The following is a 24366-nucleotide window of genomic DNA, read 5'->3' as shown; positions in this document are numbered from 1 at the left end:
CCAGCTCTGACACCACAGAGCCTTGCCTGTGTCCATTTCTGTTCCCATCCCCTGTTCCCATTTCCCCCTTTAGCAAAACATTATCCCAATTCCCCCGTCCTCAGTCCTTGTTCCATCTCCCCCCCTACTTCCTGATTGACTGCAGACTATATAGTAAAACTTGAATTCTGCTTAGCTATACCTTAACCAATCATTTTACTGAAATTTAACCGACCAATCCTAACATATTGTAACATGGTTATTTAACCAATTATATCCCACCACCTTAATTGGTTTACTCCCAGCAAAATTAATTATACAGAAGACAGAAACAATCACAGAACCAGACAGAGACCATGCAAATAAACATACAAAACAATACAGAAATGAGGATTTCACAACTACATCTATACAGACCTAAGAGATTTCCAGCTGTGTCTATTGATAAGTGAGTTCTTGCCAGACAGGATGCTACCAAACTAAGTTTCCTTTTACATCTTCTAGGCTCTTCCTTTTCTCTGGAGGTGATAGAATATCAGGACAGGACTGTATTCCTAACAACCCAATAGCACCTTATTTCAATGTGACAAAACAGGGCCTCAGACTGTCACAGTAAGAGAAGGCCATTACACAGACAGTGATTTTTGATTTTTTCTTTTATACCTCTATAACTAGCTAAGTGATAAGAATACACCTAAATTCTTAAAGTATAGGCCTTGTAGACAGGCCTGAATATCTATATCCTAACAGAGAGGAAAATGATCAGGGACAGTCAGCATGGATTCACCAAGGGCAAGTCATGCCTGACTAATCTAATTGCCTTCTGTGACAAGATAACTGGCTCTGTGGATGAGGGAAAAGCAGTGGAAGTGTTATTCCTTGACTTTAGCAAAACTTTTGATATGGTCTCCCACAGTATTCTTGCCAGCAAGTTAAAGAAGTATAGGCTGGATGAATGGACTATAAGGTGGATAGAAAGCTGGCTAGATCATCAGGCTCAACAAGTAGTGATCAATGGCTCCATGTCTAGTTGGTAGCCAGTATCAAGCGGAGTGCCCCAAGGGTCATTCCTGGGGCCGGTTTTGTTCAATGTCTTCATTAACGATCTAGAGGAGGGTTTGGACTGCACCCTCAGCAAGTTTGCAGATGACACAAAACTGGGAGGAGTGGTAGATATACTGGAGGGTAGGGACAGGATACAGAAGGACCAAGACAAAGTAGAGGATTGGGCCAAAAGAAATCTTATGAGGTTCAACAAGGACAAGAGCAGAGTCCTGCACTTAGGATGAAAGAATCCCATGCACTGCTACAGATTAGGGATCAAGTGGCTAGGCAGCAGTTCTGCAGAAAAGGACCTAGGGGTTACAGTGGACGAGAAGCTGGATATGAGTCCCGAAAGAAGGTCAAAAGCAATAGTTACTGCTGAATGTGATCACAAGGTCAGACCTTTGACTCAACTTTTATTTGAGATTCTTGATCGCAGCCAGGAGTCTTCTTTTGATTCCAACGGAAGGGGGAATACAGAGAAAGTCACAGGTGAGTCGTGCATGAGAACGTTTAGAGGTTGAAGTAAATGCGTCGGAAGGGGTGGCAACAGGGACTAGCCATGGTAGCTTAAGTGGCTGGATCATTTGGCTTCCAGTTGAAAGGTGGATAAAGACCATCCCAAGGCATTTTTTTTAAATAGTCTGCTGAAGAGGCCTCTTGACAGGAAAAATAATGGTTTTAAAGCATGTTAGAAAAACTAAAGTGATGCCTTATGTGTATTTCTTATTTAAATTTCTCAGCAGCTGAGTGATGGTTCTTCTTGGAGAATCTAAACACCCACAGCCCTGAAAGAACGAACAGATTAGGCCAGATCTGCTTCTGCCCAGACTCAGGGGTTTTCTAGTCAGGGTCTAGAGTCTCAAACAAAAACTGGATCAGTGGTCTGGGTTCATGTCCCTCTGGTGCTTTCAAAGCAATACAACTAAACTAGAGAAAGACACTCTTATTCCTGAGTGTCCACATGGGGAGTTCTACTGGTATAATTCTGCTGGTAAAACTTCCCTGTGTAGACCAATCCTTATGTTGCCATCACAGAGTGCCCGAGGGAAGCAACAGCAGGTTTCGTTGTCCGGTGTGCTTTGCGCCAATAACCACACCAGGGTGGAGAAGCAAGCAAAGTTTATTTGAGATCTCAAAGCGGTGCTGGGAGACTGGCACGTCTCAGATCAAGCACACTGACTTGAGCCGCTTTTCTCTTTTTAAGTTCTTTTTTTCCTTCCCCCCCCCCCACGCCCTTCCTCCCCCTGTAGCAGTTACATTAAGCACAGCTACATTAAGTGATCTTGGCTGCGGTAGCTTGTTAGTAAGTTTTCCTTCTGCAAGTTATCTTGTCCTTCTGCTAGAGGCACGCAGGCCTTATCACTACTGCTTTAGACCGGTTTGGGCTGTGTTGCCACTGATAGCTTATTGTTACACATTTCATTTTGCAGCTGCTGGCTTTCTAGGTTGAGTAAAGTTCAACATGGAGGAGCTTCGGTTCGCTTTGGCCTAGGGCAGGAGGGCTTCATCGACACTCGTGGTCTTCCACCCACCTGAGTTACCTAGGGTTATGCCTAGTGACACCAACATTTAGTTTGGGTTGAAAGTTCTTCAAGGCAGAGAATGTCTTTTACTCTGTACAATACCTAGCACAAGGAGTCCTGATCCTCAGAGGAGACTCTGAACATTACTGCAATATAAATAATAAACAGCAACAACATAGAGACAGACAAAATCAGCATACAAGACATTTGGATTTATCTGATCTCTTTCCAACGCAGATCCAAGGGAAGGGAGAAGCTGAGTGAAGGGTCCACTCTTCCCTCATCCTAATTCCTAAGAGTACTTTATGCATTTGCTCCCTTATACATATATGTCCCTATACATATAATGTAGCCCCAGAATGGAGTCATGCACTTATACTCTCCCCTCCTCAAATATGTAATGTATTATATCAGGGTGTGCTGCAAAATAATCAAGGAAAATCTTATCACAGAAGTGATTCACAGAGCTGTGATCAGTTTCATTTCTCAGTAAGTGGAAACTGCCGTGGCCTACTTTTCAGTTTCAGTTTCATTTCCTTCCCTGTGCTGAATCTCTCTCCCCTCCCCCCGCCTAAAAAAAAGTAGTATTTACAGGACACAGGCTCTGACCAGGAGCTCATTTCAGTCCAGAAAAGTAGAAGGAAGGATGGCTGACAAAAATGTGCACAAGGCTGGTTTTACCCCAGGTGGGATAAAAGGAGGATCAACTGGCTCTGAGATGATGTCCAAAGAAGCGAGAAGCCATGGAGGAGGTGTGCCTTCTGGAGGACCTACTTCTGCCCTACAAGAAATGGGTATGAGTTGGAATTTCTTCTTGTGCATAAAAAAGAAATGAAAGGCTACTGCACCTTAGAGAGGAGGGGTAAAAAGAACCTAGTATTGATTATACAATTTTGCCCTAAAAAATAAGCTCTGTTAAGTATTCTCTTCTCACTTACAGTTTTCATTGAAGTAAAAATGATTGACCAATATAGCTAGGGCCCTACCAAATTCATGGTCCATTTTGGTCAATTTCATGGTCATAGGATTTCATTATATCAGCTATTTGAATCTGAAATTTCCTGGTGTTGTAACTATAGGGGTCCTGGCCCAAAAGAGAATGGTGGTGGTGGCGGGGGTGTTGCAAGGTTATTGTAGTGCGTCGCAGTATTGCCACCCTTACTTCTGCAATGCTTCTAGTGGTCGTGTTGCCTTCAGAGCTGAGTGGCCAGAAAGCGGCGGCTGCTAGCCAGGAGCCCAGCGCTGAAGGCAGCGACGAAGCCAGCAGCAGAGTGGAAACAAGGGTGTCATGGCATGATATTGCCATCCTTACATCTGTACTGCTGCCTTCAGAGCTGGGCCTTTGGCTAGCAGCTGCCATTCTCTGGCCCCCGAGCTTTGAAGGCAGCAGCACAGAAGTAAGGGGGGCATGGTATGGTATTGCCACTCTTCTTTCTGTGCTGCTGCTGACAGTGGCACTGCCTTCAGAGCTGAGATTTCATTCAGAGGCACAGACAGGAACTGAAACTTTAGCAGACAGTATAGGGTTACAATGCAAGGAATGTGTCAAATGTGTGTTTATGGGAAACACATTTCTGGAGAAGAGAAGGATGCATGCCTGCTGCTAAGAGAAATCGTACCTGCACCTTTTGGAGATATTCTGGAATAGCTCTTATTCTTGTGAAAATATTAGCCCTATAATGCCACCAAGGTAGGTAACGGCTTTGGCTGTGTAAGAGCTTGCCATGCATGCTGTGCCTGCCTGGGTGAGAATTAGAGATTCTAGTCTCACTTGCACAGGTGTTCACTGGAAACCTTGCTCATTAACATTGTGTTTTAACCTTTTTCCCCTGGATAAAACTACCCCCCTCACCTTTAACCCAGCATGGACATTTGCAGGGGAGTGTTTCTGTCTGCAGCAGCAGCTGAACAGTGTCCAGTGTCACTCTATTCTAGTCAGTATAGGCTTTTATACCACACTCATCGCCATGTCTCTGAGCACCTTCCAGCCATGCATTAAGCTCCATGACTACATGTCACACTGTTTGTTCTCTCATCCTCTCTCCCAGGGGGAAAAGTGCAATATGCTGCTCTATATTTATATTTGAAAATGCAAAGTCAAAGAAAAGCACCTTACACTTGGAGTGGAAAGTGGTGAGGCCTGTGATGGTCCTTAGTTCTTTATTGTAGAAAGTTCTATTGAGCCAAATGAGTGGTGTTGTTAACCACTTCCTCACCCCAAAGCTTTAGTTGATCTTCTACATCTGAGGACTCCTACTTAGAGATGCATTACGTGGCCCCTGCAGGATGTTACACCCACATTACGATGGAGATTTTGTATTGTTTTCTAAATAGGACTGTGTCCTTGCACCCTGGAAACAGTAAGCAAAAAGGGTGCACATTGCTAGTATTCTTGCATATTGGTGGAATGGGATGAGTGACTAGCCATCTCTTTGCATTTATTTTTGATGTCACTATTTGTAACATTTGGTGTGGAATTTAAGTATTTTATAGCTTTAAAATGCCATACTATCACATGAGGCCCCTTCCAGCCTGGAGATCATTATCAACACACTCTTTGTAATGGTTATAGGTGCCAAAAGTTCAACCCATTCATCAGGTTTCACCCTTAGTGGGATCTCCAGTGGAACTAAGGCATCTGGAATGATGTCCCAGGAAGCTAAGTCTCACGGAGGAGAAACACCAAAGGGTGGAACAACATCCACCGTCCAGTCTGTCTGTAAGTTAAAGTCCTCTTATTGTTTATAATTCTGTGAAAGAGTCATTCATTCAGAAATGTCAACATCTACTTTAAAACGCCATTATATGAACAAGTGTGGCTAAGCAAAGCCGCTGCATTGAACAATGTTTCTCCTGCTTGTTACTTCTTATTCAGTCAGGAGCTGAAATTGGAAAGCTGCTAGAAAACCGTAATGCTGAGAGTGACCTAGCGCTGACAGGCGATAGTGCATTACGAAGTGTGATATTTGCTATGGCAGAAAAAAAAAGGCCAACAGAGTTTTGGGTTGCATATGCAGTGGCATCAGAGGGAATAATTCCTCGATGGGACCATGCTCACATTAGAGAAGCTGTAAAATTTCCCACTGTTGCTAATGCTGTTTTCACTGCACAGATTTCTCTAGAAATCCTAGTAGAGTTGGACTGCCAGCTACTGCTGGCATTTTTACCACCATGACATATAACTCTGCTCGCAGCGGGTATAATCTACACTGTTAAAAATAGTGGTGGCAGTCAGCAAATCATCTACACTAGAACTCCCAGCATTGCTGAAACCAGTGCAGATAAGCAAGTTATAACAATGATAGGAAATATTCAGAAAAATTCCCTGATATAGAAAGTGGCTGTAGAAAATGGGTTAGCTATATCTAGAACGCTGCATTCATTTCTGGCATCGCATTACCAGAAATATATTGACCAACTGGAAGTACAGACAAATTAAAAGCATTACGACATTGGAAGGAGACTGTAAACTCTTTAAGGCATGGAATATATCTACCTCGGTATTTGCACGGTGCCTGGCACAAAAGAGTTTCAATTCTGCATGGGGCCTTCATTCAGGTGCTACAAGAAAGAAAAAGAGAAAGAAAGACTCTCTACAAATACTAAAAGAATATGACCATACTTAGACACATTTAAAATTACACTGGGCAAAGTACATAATACATCCACCGTAAAGAATTATCCTTCAATTATTATTATTATTAATAGTATACATTATGTGGATTGTGGTAGCATGTAGGGTCCCAAATCAAGAATGGAGCCCTATTGTGCTATAAAGTAGATTATAGGATGGTGTGAACAGAGGGAAGGGGGACAAGATGAGTTGGTAGGAACATGGAAAAAGGAAGGAATGTTAGGCTTTGGATTCTAAGTGGGCAAGCCTGGTGGTTGGAGCAGTGGTCGAGGCCAGATGTAGAATTGAAGGCAGCACTGAAATCAGGGTCCTAGAGCAGGCCATGGATCAGAACGGAGGTCAGAGTCCATAGCAAGCCAAATCAGGATCATGGTCAGATGGAAGCCGGCTGAAGGTTAAAGCCAAGTGCAACCTACTTCTCACCTACTTCTCATTACACTGCCAAGTTGCCTCAGCCAGCCTGGCTGGAGGAACTAGTCCTAGGAGGGAGGATGTAGTTCATTCTCTATAGCCCATTCATTACTCGGCAGTCTCATCAGGAAAGCCAACTAGGGCGCTAATAATGGTGGTGGGTGTTGTGCTATACTAAAAACTTGACTTAGACCTCCAACTCATTTTACATGAGTCATTTTCAGATGGTTATGTCTGGGCAGGTTTTGAACAGCTGATCAACTTAAATAAATATAACTTAAGATCATTATTGTTTGTATAAATGTCTCTGTTTTTCTTTTAGCAATGGGTGGTAAAGGAAAATAAAATGAATAAAGAAGCATTGCTCAGCCTGCCAGCCCTGCAAACACCACATCCCTGAATGACACAACTGGTGACCTTTCCCTTTCCCCCCACACCTTGCTTATATGAAGTGTCAAAGCTTTAACATGCAGAATAAAAGCTTTGCTGAAGTCCCAGACTTGTGCAGGAAATTTGATTTTTTCCAGTTGTGTATTAATTATTCATTAAGTTAATATCTCTGTTGTTGGTATGGAATCCATCCACCAAAGGCTTTTTTGCCCCTAGTGGAGCTTTATGACTTTCTGAAATTCTCTCAGAAATGTAGGCGCCCCTAGATTTCTGCTTGGCCTGCCAGGGGGAGGGAGAGGTGCTTTGTCTTTCTCCCACTGCACCTGCCTGCCCCTGTCCCTGGCAGCTGGGCCGAGCAGGGAAGAAGGGGCAGGACTAGCCACTTCTCACGCCGGCCACTCCAGGTCACTGCTCTGTGCAGCACGGTGGCTGCTTGCGAGAGCCTGACTGGGGAGGTGATGGCAGGGGCAGCGGGCTGCCCTCGTCCCCTGCTCAGACCCGGCTGCCAGGGATAGTGGCCAAGTGATTCGGCATCTCCTCTATCCCCCAGCATGTTTCCAATTTGCTCAGTCCCTGTCCCCAGGAGCTGGGACCGGGCGGGGGTGGCCTGCCACCGCTGCCACCTTCCCAGCTGGGCTCTCTCAGGCAGCTGCTGCGCTGCACAGAGCAGTGACCTGGAGCAGCCAGCTTCAGTCATGTGAGAAGCGGATCCATCCCATTCCTGACCTGGGCCCAGCTGCCATGGAGAGCAGCTGAACATGCCTGGGGCAGGTAAGCAGGAGAAGGACCGAACCCTCCCCTCCCTGCACAGGTAACTCTAGTGGGGCAGGGAGAGCACTGCGGTCCCAGGCTGGGTGCAGGGCGGGGTAGAGGAATGTTCCTGGGCAGAAGAGACATGTGGGGCGGTCAGGTGTCCTCCCCTTTAGATTGTGCCCATTTAGTATGGGGAGGCAGGAGCCTATGACATCACAGTATATTTACAGTTAGGATTACAAGTTTAGAACATAGGAACAGCTAACTCAAGGAGGATCATGGGTTTCTTATAGTCACTTTACTACACTGAGTTCAGTTACTAGGGCTGTCTTCCTTCAATTGCCATACAAGAAAATATTATAGTGTAATGATGTCATCAGGAGATATAACAGCTGCCCAACATTATCCTGATGTGATTCTGCATCAGTACAGGATACCACAATGCCAATGTAACATCAAACTGTAATTCCCTTTGTGATGCAATATTAAATCATAACATAACTAATGCCCTAGCTGAAAGAATTCAGATCTATTTAAGTGTTGACATGAAATAGCCATGAAAATCACGCCCTGTTGCAAGCAATTCAGTATCTAACATAAGTATATCTATATTTTCATCTGTCTATCATTTATTTCCAATGTGCATAGTATCTAGGCACTCCACTCAAAACTTAGGAAACATCAGTTTTGTCACTAAAAGATCAAAACTACTCCTACACGTTTTTGTAAGACATCTAAGAACAGCCCAGAAGGACACATTTTCTCTTGTGGAGGGGAAAGTCTTACCTCAGTCAACTTATGTCCCTAACCTTTAACCCATCATTCACACTGGCTCACTGCCCTGCTCATTCCTGGCTCACTCATACAGACCTTCTCACTGCCTGCCCCCAAATTTCTGCCCAACTCATACATATACTCCCCTATTCTTATCCCCCCCCAATCCGCGCATACATATTCCCACAATCTTGTCCTCCACATACATATACTTCCCTACTCCTGCTTTCTTTCCATGCTGCTGGTTGGTCACCCTTCCATAAATCTTACAGAGCTTTTCTTCCTGGTCATCCTCACATCCAGTGGAGTGTGTGTGTGTGTGTAAAATCTTTACTTCATGTCCACTCTGAATCCCAAAGGGAGGGGATTTACCAGGAATTCTCAGTAGGCTACCATCATTTCCTCTCCTCACCCCAAACTTAGGGGATAAGATCCTCACTTCTGCTTCCCTCCTTCTATAGTCTAGGAGGAGTTAGGTCTCTGATGCTACAGGCACTTACTTAGCACAGTTGATCTCTGTCTCAGGGCACCAGTATTCCCTCCCCAGCAGCTTCTTGCCAGTGTGGGAAGTGCTGAGGTCACATAACTAGTTTGGGGGAAGAAGCCCTGTGCACCTGTGTCACCGTGCCTCTGTGGGTCACAACTGAGAATACCAAATTCAGGACAAGCTGCTGAGAAAGAGGGCAGACACACCCTTGTCATGGAGTCCCCAGGCGATGCTCTGGAACTGCTCCCTATGAAGCCAGTCAGGACTCTGGTGAAGTCTCCTCTCTGTAAGCAAACTGTCTTCAGGGCAAGAAGCTCACATAGCTTCCACCTTCTTGGGTCTGACCTTGTAGCATTTAGCATCCTCTGTCCCTTCGTGCGCTTCCCACAGCGAGTCCGCCCAGGCGGGGTCCTGGGGAAGCCAGAGGGTCCTGCACCCCAGCTTCGCAGTCAGACATGACTCTTAACCAGCCAGGAAAACAGAGATTTATTAGATGACTGGAACATGGTCTAAAACAGAGCTTGTAGGTACAGAGAACAGGACCCCTCAGCAGGGTCCATTTTGGGGGGCAGGGAGCCAGACAACCCCATCTGCACTTCACTCCATGTCCCCAGCCAGCTCCAAACTGACTCACTCTCCAGCCCCTACTCCTCTGGGCTTTGTCCCTTTCCCAGGCCAGGAGGTCACCTGATTCCTTTGTTCTCCAACACCTTTAGCTATCACCTTGCAGGGGGGAAGGGCCCAGGCCATCAGTTGCCAGGAGACAGGAGTGTCAGCCATTTATGTACACTAGCCCTTTGCTCTGCAACAATTACACTCCTTTCTCCCACCACCTACATATTTAGGAACTGCATAGGGGAAACTGAGGTACCCACACAATATTCAGAGAAAAAATTATGAATATTTCCACTTTGTTACAACCCCCCAAACTGGTGGCTATTCTTCCATGAGATATACCAAACCAGCAACAAAAGTAAACTTCTGTCTCACCGCACTAGCTAACGAAGTCAGAAATGCAACCTCCTTAGGTATTCCAATCCTGGATTCAACACCCAGACACTAAACTTAGTGATGAGTGGTTATTTAAAAGCAGTTTCATCAAACAAAAGGTTCTTCTGATCCCAAACGACCAGCCACATACCCAGGTCAAAATATAACTCGAACCTTACCCAATAAGCATGCTGTTGCCAATCCTTTAGTATCTAATATCTAAAGGTTTACTGAAAGAAAGAAAGAAAGAAAGAAAGAAAGAAAGAAAGAAAGAAAGAAAGAAAGAAAGAAAGAAAGAAAGAAAGGTGAGAGCTAAAATTGGTTAAAGGAATCAAATACATAAAATAATTGCTAAGTTCTTGGATCAGGCTTCAGGGGAGCTTGGATGAGGAGGAAATGAATGAGTGGCAGAAGGGGAGCTGCACTTACTGTGCTGCAAACAAATTAAAAGTAAGCCTCATTCAGGAAAGCAGCTGTATTAAGAAAATGACTGAGGTGTATGCTTAACTTTAAATCTCATGGCTTCAATGGAACTTAAGTATATGCTTCAAAGTGAGATATGGGTATATCTACAGAACAAAGAAAACCCCCTGGCTGGCCTGTGGCAGCTGAATCAGGCTCACAGGGCTCAGGCTGCAGGTCTGTGTCATTGCTGTTGTCATAAACAGATAGTTAAGTGTTAATAGAACAGGAGTACTTCATGTCTCTTTTGACTATAAAGGGTTAACAAGTTCAGTGAGCCTGGCTGTCACCTGACCAGAGGACCAATCAGGGGACAGGATACTTTCAAATCTTGAGAGAGGGAAGTTTTTGTGTGTGCTGTTAGATTTTGGTTGTTGTTCTCTCTGGGTTCTGAGAGTGACCAGACGTGCAACCAGGTTTCTCTCCAATCTCCCTGATACAGGTTCTTATAGATTCAAAATAGTAAGTACTAGGTGATAAGGCGAGTTAGGCTTATGTTTGTTTTCTTTATTTGCAAATGTGTATTTGGCTGGGAGGAGTTCAAATTTGTATTTGGCTGAAAGGATTTTACTTTGTACTTGTATACTTAGGCTGGGAGGGTATTCCCAGTGTCTATAGCTGAAAGACCCTGTACCTATTCCATCTTAAATTTACAAAGATAATTTTTACTGTTTTTTCTTTCTTTAATTAAAAGCTTTTCTTGTTTAAGAACTTGATTGTTTGGTTTTTTTATTCTGGTGAGACCCCAGGGGACTGGGTCTGGATTCACCAGGGAATTGGTGGGGAGAAAGGAGGGAAGGGAGAGAGAAAGGTTAATTTCTCTCTGTGTTAGGATTACTTTCTCTCTCAGGGAAAGTCTGGGAGGGGGATTGAGAAGGAGGGGGGAAGGTGAATTTTCCTCTCTGGTTAAGATTCAAGGAGTTTGAATCACAGTGATCTTCCAGGGTAACCCAGGGAGGGGAAGCCTGGGAGAGGCAACAGTGAGAGAAAGGGTTTACTTTCCTTGTGTTAAGATCCAGAAGGACTGGGTCTTGGGGGTCCCCGGGCAAGGGTTTGGGGGGGACCAGAGTGTACCAGGCACTGGAATTCCTGGTTGGTGGCAGCACTACATGTACTAAGCTGGTAAATGAGCTTAGAGGAATTCATGCTGGTACCCCATCTTTTGGATGCTAAGGTTCAGAGTGGGGGTTTATACCATGACAGCTGTGTAGACTTCCTGCCTCAGCATGATCCCGAGGTCTGAGACCCTCCCATCTCTCAGGGTACTAGAGCCCGGGCTCCATCCTGAGCCCAGAAGGCTACACAGCCATGAAACAGACCTTAAGCCCGAGCCGAAGTCTGCTAGCATTGGCCAGCCTTGGGTTGCCAAACCTCCAGGATTGCCCTAGAGTCTCTGGGAATTAAAGCGTAATCTATAATTAAATATTATGTCATGTGACAAAACTACCCGGAATATGTCCATCATTAGTCTCCTAGGCCAGTTGGAGGTTTTTCTTTGCTGTGTAGATATACCCTATGTGTTAAAGTGCTTCCCTGAATAGGGACACACCATTTCATGGGGAGACCATTATGTTGTCACAAATTCCCTGAATTCTATGAAATAATGTTACTGCCTAACATTAGAATAATAATAATAATAATAATATATTACCTTTATATATTCATCTTAAAGGCTCCCAAAGTGCTTTACAAATTGTATGGAATCACATCTGCCCCCTTAAAAATTCAGCCACTTTTGAGGGGAAAAAGATCAATTTTTAAACCCCTAATTTATTAACTTCCCCACTCCCCTAACCTCAACTCCTCCATGTTTTTACACTTAATTCCCCCTCATTTAGACTGAACAGCAATATATATTTTAAAGACTGTATTTTATTGCATGTTGATTTTGTTTTTGTTACACAGCATCCTCAAGCACCATGTTGTAACTGTCATAGCTATTTAATTTTAGTATTAATAGTGCACTGTAATATTATATGGAAGAAGACTAACATACTCTATTGAAACTGAAGCAGGAATTTAAGTAGGTCTGTATATTGGGCTTTTAGGTGCCCCAGAAACAGTTGTGGGTCCACTAAGACCGGAAGGTTGTGAACCTGAGCAACAAATCACGGGCAGAATTCCTTATTTGGGGATTCAGATATAATTTCTTCCATTTGATCCCCACACCCTACCAATGTGACTTCACTCTCCTCTAGGGTGAATCTCAGCCAGCTGTCTGCCTAGTAGCTCTTATCCTGCACAGGAGCCCCAATCACCATTAGATCCTGGGTAAGTTGTTCAACCAAACTGAAAACATGAAGTTGAGTGTTATCAGCATAGGAGTCTGGGAGCTGCAGGAGTTTGTGTTCCTGGAGTTTTTTCCTAGTTCTTCTGTTGTGGCTGGTGAATTCTGACCCCATCTGAGGTAGAGGTAGGTGATTTCACAGCCAAAAAGAGGCTTTTCCCTCCTGCTGCAACCTCCCAATACTTCCCCTGGCACAGCATCCCCCACTCTGATCTTCTCCCTCTCTCCTAACCTGGCTCCACCAGTTCAGCCCTCCTCCATCCTTCTTACTGCAGCAACACAACCCTCCTTCCTCTCCAGTAGACCAATGCCATCCCCATCCACTGCTTCCACCTACCTACTTTACTCAGCCCTCGGGTAGCTGCCTGTGTAGGATGCTGCTTTATCCCAGCCTCACATTAGCTACTCAAGGAGGGTTTGTTGGTCTTGGTGAAGGACACCTTGATTGTGTTGAGTTTGAAGTAGGGCAGCTGCCTTCTAATGGCGTGTACCTAAATAGTTCCAGATTATGGACTTTACACGTTGGGCCTGGTTCACCACTGCTTTGCACCATTTGTAGTTGTTTACACCTGTGGAAGGGAGTACAAAGTGGGCACACAGAACTGCCATTTTGATATGGTAGCATTTTACATTCACTGAGCACAGATGTAAATGACTTCACCAGGTGCAAGACAGTGGAGAATCAGGCCCACTGTTTGCCAGTTTTTACAGATCACCATTGCTTCAGAGCTCTGGAAATGGAAGTCTAGGGCTTTATTAATTAAATTTTGGGGCGCTTGTAGCCATTTTTGAGTTTTATGTGGACGTCCAAAATTGGGGGGTTGGGGTTCTTTTTATATATTGTAATGAGTACTCTCTTTGTACTGTTTCCTAGTGCACTTTAACATACTACTGTTTCAAACAGCACAACATTAAAGTGTACTAAGGAACCTTTAACACACACCAGCAGGGTTTACACAGACCAATTAATGTGAGCTTCAGCAATCACACTCTCTAGTGTGCATTCCTGTTCCGTGTAGACAAGCCCTTAGATACAAGTCACCATTTCCGGTGTTTTTCCAATGTTTTTGTAGACACACACTGATTTTTTTTGTATGGGGTGTTTTATTGGCATTTGTCGGTTAAAACCTAACATCAGAAGCCCAATGAAAGCTCCTTCTTTTGGAGTTTACCCCCTTTGCCATCCTTCCATCAAAACCAATCAAACCATGAGCTGCATCCAGTGAACACTGGGCACAGCTTGGAGATGGGGATGAGCCAGCCACTGCATGGATGGGGTGGAGTAAGTGCCTCTATGGTAGCTTTATGTCACCCAATGATTCCCCTGTGAAGTGGATATATGGAAGTAGCCTAGTAAGCTGCCAGGAAGCAGCCAAAGATCTAGCCCATACTGTTATACAGGTAAGTACTCAAACATCAGGAAGGCTCAAGGTCCAATAAGTCAATAGAGATACATTAATTTTATTATTAGACTAGTCCAATATAAGTGTATAATGACAAAAGCATTACAGGATGCTACATTTGTGTAACTAAGGTGTTAGACAAAGAATTGTATTTTTGTATTGTATTACCTGAGATATAATACGTGATCATATCATTAAAGGAAGTTATTTGTATACATGAGACAAGAATCACATTCAGCTTTAACTGTGGCATTTCCTGACCTTTGAATGCTTACTTCTGTACGTTTAGTGTTACATGAATGTAGATTTAAAAAAAAATAATTATTATAAGTGAGTTTAAAAAGTGGTAATTTATGCAAAAATTCTTCATCCCATAATCTTTAACTTTCCAGAACTTCTCTTATTCTTGTGCCCCTAGTTTTGGATATTTGTGAATAGAACACTGGATTGGAACTCAGGACACCTGGGTTCTATTCCCGGTGCTGCCACTGGCCTGCTGGGTGACCTGGGGCAAATAATTTTGCATCTCCTTGCCTCAGTTTCCCCATTTGTAAAATGAAGAGATTGCTATAGACCTCTTGGTAAAGTGCTTGAGATCTATATAAAAGCACTATATATACACAAGTAGGATAAGATGTATGCAGAGCAGCTTTGTCTCCAATGGAAAGGTCTTCAGCTACACTTGATTGCCCCTTGCTGAATCATCCTGAGTGGATATAGTAGATCAGAATAGAGTAAGATGCTTCCCTCTGAAAGCCTTTCTTATCCCCCACTTAAAGAAATTGGACATGTTTATTTAAAATAAGGTATTTCATTTTAACAGAATATGTTACGTTGTTATCACACACTAAGTACAGAAGATAGTATAATAACAAATACAGCATCCAAAACACTTTGTCTCTCATTCAATCCTTCAGAACAAAAAATGAAAGAAAGAGAAGGTGAAAGAGCTGTGTGATTACCAGAGCACTGCACTAAAGCAATATGCTACAGGAAGTGCAGAGCTTTCTGTAAGAAAATCAATTTCTCCCATGGGATGGGGTCGATATTTGTCTGACAGGACAGTATACAGGCAATTTAATAGCATTTTACCCAAATGGATCCCTGTCTTTTCCCCACTGCCCTCACAGTTCAGGAGCTGGATTTTTTTAATTAAAATGGATATTTTTTTCCCATACAGTTGGAAAATGTATATAATTCTGAAGACACTAGTGTTCTGTCTGAAAAACAGCACTCTTACTCATTACTGGAGTGGCAGTTCTCTCTCAACATTTTTGTTCTAATTAGTTAACTCACAGATGCTGTATATAAAAATCACTTGCAGTTACTCTGAAAATATTTTCTTTGCTCAGATACATTTTGAACCACTGGTCACCTCTTGAGGAAATAAAAACAAACAAACCAAAACAAACCAAAACAAACCAATAGAACCAGGAAGTTCAAAGTAGCAAGAGCTGGAAGTGTTCACATTGTAATGACACATTATGCCAGAAAAAGCCCATTTCTCGAGAAATGAATTATTCACAGGAACTGGTTGTCCAGTTTATCTGTTCTAATAACACTTTATTATTAAAGCTGAACTGATCTTATTAGTGAATTTTGAGGTGAAATAAATAGTAATGAACAAGAAAACCTAATAAGCATAATTTCAAGGATGGATCTTCATAGCTGTAGGAGGTTAATATTGTGCCCCAAAGGCTATTGTAATCCAGCTGCAGTTCTCACTCATTTAGAAGATTAGGGGCTGATAAGCGACGGTCAAGCCTTATTAGAACTGGCTGAGGCAAAAGGAAACTCTAATTGGATAATTTAATCCACAAGGAGACAATAAATGCCAGCATTGTGGTTCAAATGGTATTCTTTTATTGACTGGTTAACTTCCTGCTGCATGAAATTTCCACAAATTCTTATTGCAGGAAAAGGACTAAAATCTAATTTTGAAATCACTAGTTTACTGCTGCCATTTTTCATAAGATCCATTTTCCTTCTGTTTTACTGAGACACCTTATCTTAACCCAGGAACTGTGTCACGTCATAGAATGGAAGCTCACCCCTCCCCTGAAAGCTCAGGTACAGCTCTGGAAAGAGAAAACGTTAGTTCTCAGCTCGAGTATTTCTAAGTACACTAAAGAAATGTGTCAAAAAATCACTGTATAAATTGAACTAAATGATATGCCCTAGGGCCAGTGGCTAAAGTGGATAAAAATAGGAGTGGGGGCTCCCCACTTCTATGGTAACATACAGCTGTCCCAGGTGTTGATGTTATGTGGTAAATTGCCATTGCATCATCTTGTGTGATGAGACATGGCACAGGGAAGAGAATGGGAATGAGGGAATAAATGTTTCTGAAAGGAATCCATGTTCCCAAGCAGGCTCAGAGCCAGCCACACAAAAGTGTGTGTGGGTATCTCTCACTCTCTCTCTCATGCACACATGCATGTGTGTAGCTGTTTAGGATAACATGCCCAATCTCCCAGCCACCATCTCACAACCAGACACCCCACTGGGGAGTGCCAGACGGGGAAAGCGAATAGGCTGGAATGTTCTGCTTCTCCTGGATTCTGACTCGGGGAGGGGGAGCCTGGAGCAGAACATTTCTTTTCCCTGGAAGGAAGACAGAAGGAGAACTAGCAAGAGATTGTTCTAGAAAAGAGACGAGGCAGATAGGATACTTCCAGTGTGACTAATTCTTCTTCAGTTAAGTGTCAGTGCTGAAAGGAAGCCTTAGAGCACCATAAAGTCTGCAGCCAGGCACCTGCTCCCCATTATGATCCCACTTTGATTTTCCCACATAAGGAGTCCCCATTTCACTGGCTAGTGAATATGGAAACAAGGGGAACTCTTGAGGAGCTTCACCAAGCCCCAGAAACAGAGAGGAGGGGGAAGCTCTCACTCTGTATTTAGCAGATGTGCTGCACCCTTTCTTCCCATCACTTTAACCCTTGCCTAAGGCTAGAATTTGGACTAGTTAGTGTGTTAGCTTCAGGACATTTAGTTTTAATAATTTAAGTGTCAAACAATTTAAATACTAAAATGCAGTTTGAGGTCACACAAGCAGCATTAATTCAAAATAAACACAGTGCATTATGCTCCGTTGAACAGCATTCACTCCTACTTTGTGGCTTTATTCTGCTTTCAGGTTTTAATGTTAGCAACCCTTGTGGCTTTTTGTTCCTTTGTCATGTCCCTGCCAATACAGCTGGCCACTGAATCTACTCCTGCCGCATCCTCAAAACATTCCTCTGTGATAAGGTGCAAGGATTTCCTGTGGAGACGTGATCCTGCCCAGGACAGCGGCAGTCCGGGATAATGGTCAAAGCCAGAGTCAGGAACTAGGAGTGAGAGTCAAGGCTTGGAGCTGGAGTCAGAAACTGAGCAGAATAGAGTAGTGCTGGAGCAAGGCTTGGAACAAGGCGGGAGCGATCACAGCTGCAGACATAAGCATGGACCTGCTGCTGCTGCTGCTGGGCATAAGAACATTCCTGCTGGTTCCCCTCAGACAGTCAGGTGGTTCTGTGTAGCTCACCTGTGTTCATAAGTCTGCCTGGCAACTGAGCTAGCAAGGCCCAAGCTCAGCTGCAGGCCTTCACTGCTGATAGACTTGTCTGCACAACCTCCTAACTTCCCACCCCTTCCACCAGAAGGACACCAGTTCTGCTGTGTATAGCCCTTCCACATCTATGGTGTGGGGTGGAAGATTCAGCTCTCATTGCCAACTGGACTGATGCTTATACTGTGATGTGGTCACCCGTCCACTTGGAACTGACTAATATTATCATAGTGCCCAGAAGCCCTGGGCAACCATTGTGCTAAGTGCTGTACAAAGCCATAACAAGAAAACGGCCCTGTTCTAAAGAGCTTACAATCTAATCGAGTGAAGCTAGCAAGCTCCTTTCCCATAGTAACAGCTGACTGGCCTGCACTTGGAAATAGTGACCATAATATAATAACATTTAACATCCCTGTGGTGGGAAAAACATCTCAACAGACCAACACTGTGGCATTTAATTTCAAAAAGGGAAACTATGCAAAAATGAGGGGGTTAGTTAAACAGAAATTAAAAAGTACAGTGACTAGTGTGAAATTCTTGCAAGCTGCATGGGCACTTTTTAAAGACACCATAGTAGAGGCCCAATTTAAATGTATACCCCAAATTAAGAAACACAGTAAAAGAACTAAAAAAGTGCCACCATGGCTTAACAACCATATAGAAGAAGCAGTGAGAGATAAAAAGACTTCCTTTAAAAAGTGGATGTCAAATCCTAGCGAGGTAAATAGAAAGCAGCATAAACACTGCCAAATTAAGTGTAAAAATGTAATAAGAAAAGCCAAAGAGGAGTTTGAAGAAAGGCTAGCCAGAAAGTCAAAAGGTAATAACAAAATGTTTTTTAAGTACATCAGAAGCAGGAAGCCTGCTAAACAACCAATGGGGCCCCTCGATGATAGAGATAGAAAAGGAGCGCTTAAAGACGATAAAATCATTGTGGAGAAACGAAATGGATTCTTTGCTTCAGTCTTCACGGCTGAGGACGTTAGCGAGATTCCCAAACCTGAGCCGGTTTTTGTAGGTGACAAATCTGAGGAACTGTCACAGATTGAAGTGTCACTAGAGGAGGATTTGGAATTAATTGATAAACTTAACAGTAACAAGTCACTGGGACCAGATGGCATTTACCCAAGAGTTCTGAAAGAACTGAAATGTGAAATTGCAGAATTATTAACTAGCGTTTGTAACTTGTCCTTTAAATCAGCTTCTGTACCCAATGACTGGAAGATAGCTAATGTAACACCAATATTTAAAAAGGGCTCTAGAGGTGATCCCAGCAATTACAGATTGGTAAGTCTAACGTCAGTACCGGGCAAATTAGTTGAAACAATAGTAAAGAATAAAATTGTCAGACACATAGAAGAACATAACTTGTTGGGGAAAAGTCAACATGGTTTCTGAAAAGGGAAATCATGTTTTACTAATCTATTAGAGTTCTTTGAAGGGGTCAACAAACATGTGGACAAAGGGGATCCACTGGACATAGTGTACTTAGATTCCAGAAAGCCTTTGACAAGGTCCCTCATCAAAGGCTCTTATGTAAATTAAGTTGTCATGGGATAAAAGGGAAGGTCCTTCCATGGATTGAGAACTGGTTAAAAGACAGGGAACAAAGGGTAGGAATTAATGGTAAATTCTCAGAATGGAGAGGGGTAACTAGTAGTGTTCCCCAAAGGTCATTCCTCGGACCAATCCTATTCAACTTATTCATAAATGATCTGGAGAAAGAGGTAAAAAGTGAAGTGGCAAAGTTTGCAGATGATACTAAACTGCTCAAGATAGTTAAGACCAAAGCAGACTATAAAGAACTTCAAAAAGATCTCACAAAACTATGTGATTAGGCAACAAAATGGCAAATGAAATTTAATGTGGCTAAATGTAAAGTAATGCACATTGGAAAAAATAACCCCAACTATACATACAATATGATGGGGCTAATTTAGCTACAACAAATCAGGAAAAAGATCTGGGAGACATCGTGGATAGTTCTCTGAAGATGTCCATGCAGTGTGCAGAGACGGTCAAAAAAGCAAACAAGATGTTAGGAATAATTAAAAAGGAGAATAAGACGGAGAATATATTATTGCCCTTATCTAAATTGATGGTACGCCCACATCTTGAATACTGCATACAGATGTGGTCACCTCATCTAAAAAAAAAAAGATAAACTGGCACTAGAAAAGGTACAGAGAAGGGCAACTAAAATGATTAGGGGTTTGGAGAGGGTCCTATATGAGGAGAGATTAAAGAGTCTAGGATTTTTCAGCTTGGAAAAGAGGAGACTAAGGGGGGATATGATAGAGGTATATAAAACCATGAGTGATGTGGACAAAGTAGATAAGGAAAAGTTATTTACTTATTCCCATAATACAAGAACTAGGGGTCACCAAATAAAATTAATAGGCAGCAGGTTTAAAACAAATATAAGGACGTTCTTCTTCATGCAGCGCACAGTCAACTTGTGGAACTCGTTACCTGAGGAGGTTGTGAAGGCTAGGACTATAACAGCATTTAAAAGAGAACTGGATAAATTCATGATGGTTAAGCCCATTAATGGCTATTAGCCAGGATGGGTAAGGAATGGGGTCCCTAGCCTCTGTTTGTCAGAGGGTGGAAATGGATGGCAGGAGAGAGATCACTTGATCATTGCCTGTTAGCTTCACCCCCTCTGGGGCACCTGGCATTGGCCAGTGTTGGAAGACAGAATACTGGGCTATATGAACCTTTGGTCTGACTCAGTACGGCCGTTCTTATGTTTATACTTCGGAGTGAAAGGGCTTGCACCTCATTAGAGTCTTCTGGGCTGTCCAGTCTGCCTTAGTACATTTTGTTTTAATGAACCCTCTTTAACTAGAGCAAAAGACTGTAAAATGCTGCAGGCTGCCCACCTACACACAAATCACCATTCTTTATGGATTAAAGCTTTCAAGGGAAACACAACTAAACATACAGCTTTTTATAAAATTGCAACTATGAGATAATTAATATTATTTAATTGTATTTACTTATACAAGTATTAATAATTGTTTGTGTTTAAGTTTATTAAAGTAAAATATTTCATTCTAACATTCTGAAGAAAATGAACATTAAATTTAGGCTTGGCAGAATTAAAATTTTATTTTTTTTAAATAATTTTGACAGAGTATCAATATTTATTTAAGCATTTTTTCAATTTTTACCTATTTAAATTTTCACAGTTGCAGGAAATTATGAGGTATCAGGAAACAATTAGTTAATGACAGATTTTGAGATTTAATAAGTTAAAATAATGTGCTTTAAATAAAACTTTGACATGATGGTGACAAATATGCTGAAATCAAACTCTAATAAGTTATCAAACAATACTTTTCTTACTGTGCCTACATTTCAATTATTGTCCATGGAAATATTTTTCATTGGTTTATGTGTATACAGTGAAATTAAGGTTTACCAATATTTACTGACAAAAATCTAATCCTTCCAAGCCTAATTAAAATATAATCTCCTAGTTTAGTATTCATGTAACAGTAGTGTTGTTTTATCAAAAATAAATCTTGTTTTGTTTATTGTGTTGGTCTAAATAAAAACATGTGTTTGAATGTCAAAAAAAAGTTTTAATGTCATAAATCTACATGGAAAATATTACCACCAAGGAAAGAATTACTTCCCACAAAATTAGTTCTTAAAATTCAAAAATATTGTCTTTCAGTCTTTTGCCATTGGAATTTTCACCCAGCAAGATTTTAGAGGCTAGTTTTAGCCTAGTTCTGTGATTTATGTTTATACATAAACACTGCTCTGATTTTAATTGCTATCAACTTCTGATACTTGGTAAGGAGTCTTAAACATTTTGTGTCCCAACAGACCATTTACTTTGCCAAAAATGGACACAGTTTCAAGATTTATACTTCTTCAAAGGAGGAAGTACACAATAAAACATAATATGTTCCATGGCTGTGAATGGTAATGTCACCACAGAATGTCGGGATGTTTCACATCTTATATTTCTATCACAGTCAGTGCTGTACTGCTTTAGTCTTATTAGAGGAACAGGTTTTTAATGGAAATAAAATATCAAATCTGTTCAATATTGTCTCGGAGCTCTGATATTACTAACTATAAGTCCTAGGTACCAGTCTCAGCACTATCTTAATTACACATTCATTTTTTCCACTTTAATTAAACTGTAACCGTTCTTGTGGAGGGAGCCATTCTGTTATGGGACAGGAATGACTCCCTGCTTTAGTGTTTAAAGTAGAGTTTTGGTGTTTTTTTAACAAAAGTTTATTAAAATGCAGTATGAAATAGGAGTTATTTCCAGGAGGGTAAAATGCAGCATAAATCTAGCTATAAGAAAATGTTATTAAATGTTAAACAAATATAATTCAATAGATGAGTGAAACTGCCTTTTGAACTAAATATTTGGCAGAGCTTTCAGATAACAATCAGGGGTCAAAATGTCCTCTCTTGTGAAAAAAACCCAGAGGAATAGAAAATATTCTCAAAGTCACAGGCCAAACTCAGGTTGAGTAATACATTACTGCACAAGTATTCCTGCAGAATTCTGCCAATAGCTGCCCCAACTCCTTTAGGGTCTGTTGAAAGAAAAACTCTATCACCGCAACATGCAGTATATAATCTAACCTGGTGTGTGTCAATTTCGTGAAAAACAACACTGTAAATAAGACCTCCACACTTAGAAGATAGGTGTCTTAGGGAAAAAAATAATCAAAGTGCTCTCAAAACAATTTTAAAATGTGTTTGATGTCTGCTTTTAAACACATTTATTTCAAAAGTATTTGACAATTTGTGTTCAGGCATTTTAATAGTACACATAAACCACCTATCATCACTTTTTGCACTAGGTGCAAGAGAAGGGAGGGCTTCTGGGTGCCAGCCTCCTCTCCTTCATCACTGCCAGCAGGGAGCGGGGTGGCGGGGGTGAGGAGGAGTAATAGTAGGAATCATGTTCTAGAGAACAGTACTTCATTGGCTGGGAAATGGACTAAATATGACCCAAAATAGTCTCTAATTTCCCTGGGCTAGTTTGTGCCATTTGCATAGAACTCTGAGCAGAGGACAGATTGTTGGGAAATTTTAACCTGAACACCCTGTAATCTATTACAGAATTACCCACTATATTATACTTTCAACTCAGTGGCCATTTGCCTTCACTGATGGATTGAAGTATTCCCTGTGATTTCCACAAAATATCTTAACATATCTAGAAACCAGAGATTTGGTCAAGAGAATAATTTTGTACAAACTATCTTCTTACACTCTACTCAGTGGAGGTGTTCAATGACTTTTGACTGAGGCAAAACTCCAAATGACTTCCTTGGGAGCTTTTTCTGAGTAAAGAGTGCAGAGTCAAGCTTTAGAAAGGTAAATATTGAACATGAAAACAGATACAATACAAGAAAATAAGGAAGCAAGAGAATGGGAAGGTATAAATGCGGAAGCTGTAAATAATCATCTTTGAAATCAAACAGGCAAGATTGAATAGAAAAGTAAGGAGAAAAGAATATAAAGCAAGATATTGTTGTAGACTTGAGACCACAAGGAGAAAGCAGGAGGAATGGAGACATGGCTAAGATTCTGATTCAGAAAATATATAACCATTTGCTTAACAATAAGCACATGCTTACATGCTGTCAGAGTAAACTTAGGCAAGTATTTAAGTTCTTTGCCTCAGCCTGTGGTTGATAAAGGTCTCTGGGTAGGAGAACCCAGCTCTTGAAAAATATCACAAAGGAACTTCTAGCAGAATTATATCTTTCAGAGTATAAATGTAGATTGGGAATTAATATCGACTTAAACAAATGTCTCACAACACAGTTATTGTTTTTCTTTCTGTTGACTCAGTTAGATCAATCACACAGTAACGGTGTGCCAGTCTAATGGGGAGCTTTTACAAGAGAAGGATATGAAATAATTACTTTATATTAATCATCATTCTTATTTGTTTTTCCTTTTTACCTTTAGTACGAATGGCACAGATTGTGTTAATATTCTGTGCAGGCCCTGGTGCTTTTTTTGGTGAATTTTACAGTATATAGTTGATATTTTAAGAACTGAGATACTGAAAATATTAATATATTACACCAGTATCACCCACTGTGCATATAAATGGTATAAACATACAAAGAAGCTAATGGTATTACAATTTTCAGATAATCTATTTTAAAATTGCTGACTTGGAAACTGTGCGATTAATAGCATTGAAAACATCTAGAGGTAATAGGATTACAATTTAATATTAACTAAGTGTTTCTTGGGGGTTTGCTTTAGCGATGTCTCATCTCTGGGATCTACTGTAGTAATTAGTCTGTAGTGGCATACAGTGGCGATGCATGAAAACTGCAGCTTTATCATGCTATAATTAGACTTTCCAGTTCTCAGTTAGCTGATATTTATTTTTAATGCCTGACGTAAATAAAGCAGGGTGCAATCTATGTAGTGTCCCTCCACACTGGGCTGCCCCCTCATCTCCAGGTAGTCACTACTTAGGTTAGTGGTTCAATGCCACAATTTGACCCACAGAGTCAGGCAGATGACCTAGTGGACATGTTATGGATTTTGCATCTCTTACATCCGTGATTCTCTGATGCCAGGATACATTACAGAAGCACTTGTATGCTTGAGTAAACTATTAAACCTATGTGGGTTATATAATCTTTAACATTTTTACCTTTCACTT

The 24366-nt window shown here is 41.7% G+C and overlaps 1 protein-coding gene and 1 long non-coding RNA gene across 2 annotated transcripts; one reads left to right on the top strand and one right to left on the bottom strand.

The window, feature by feature from the left end:
- Positions 1-1915: 1915 nt before the first annotated feature.
- On the bottom strand, positions 1916-17201 carry LOC115646090. The gene is made up of 3 exons (XR_003998931.1): positions 17191-17201; positions 10057-10062; positions 1916-2201 (listed from the first exon to the last, which is right to left on the bottom strand). It is a non-coding gene; the product is annotated as an uncharacterized LOC115646090 (long non-coding RNA).
- LOC115646089 (interferon alpha-inducible protein 27, mitochondrial-like) lies at positions 3117-7091 on the top strand. The gene is made up of 3 exons (XM_030551570.1): positions 3117-3343; positions 5122-5268; positions 6917-7091. The coding sequence occupies exons 1-3, from the start codon at positions 3196-3198 to the stop codon at positions 6937-6939; spliced, it is 318 nt and encodes a 105-aa protein (XP_030407430.1). The 5' UTR covers positions 3117-3195; the 3' UTR covers positions 6940-7091.
- Positions 17202-24366: the final 7165 nt, after the last annotated feature.

Source organism: Gopherus evgoodei, chromosome 2 (genome assembly GCF_007399415.2).
Source record: "Gopherus evgoodei ecotype Sinaloan lineage chromosome 2, rGopEvg1_v1.p, whole genome shotgun sequence".
NCBI lineage: Eukaryota > Metazoa > Chordata > Testudines > Testudinidae > Gopherus > Gopherus evgoodei.
The sequence above is the reverse complement of the archived record's forward strand: the minus strand, read 5'-3'. Positions and strand labels throughout refer to the sequence as shown.

Bases quoted from the DNA above. Each gene is read 5' to 3' on its own strand.
- LOC115646089 (XM_030551570.1), top strand. From the start codon at position 3,196: ATGGCTGACAAAAATGTGCACAAGGCTGGTTTTACCCCAGGTGGGATA. The intron at 3,344-5,121 runs GTATGAGTTGGA...TAATGGTTATAG, and splicing joins TTCTGCCCTACAAGAAATGG to GTGCCAAAAGTTCAACCCAT. The intron at 5,269-6,916 runs GTAAGTTAAAGT...TTTTTCTTTTAG, and splicing joins ATCCACCGTCCAGTCTGTCT to CAATGGGTGGTAAAGGAAAA.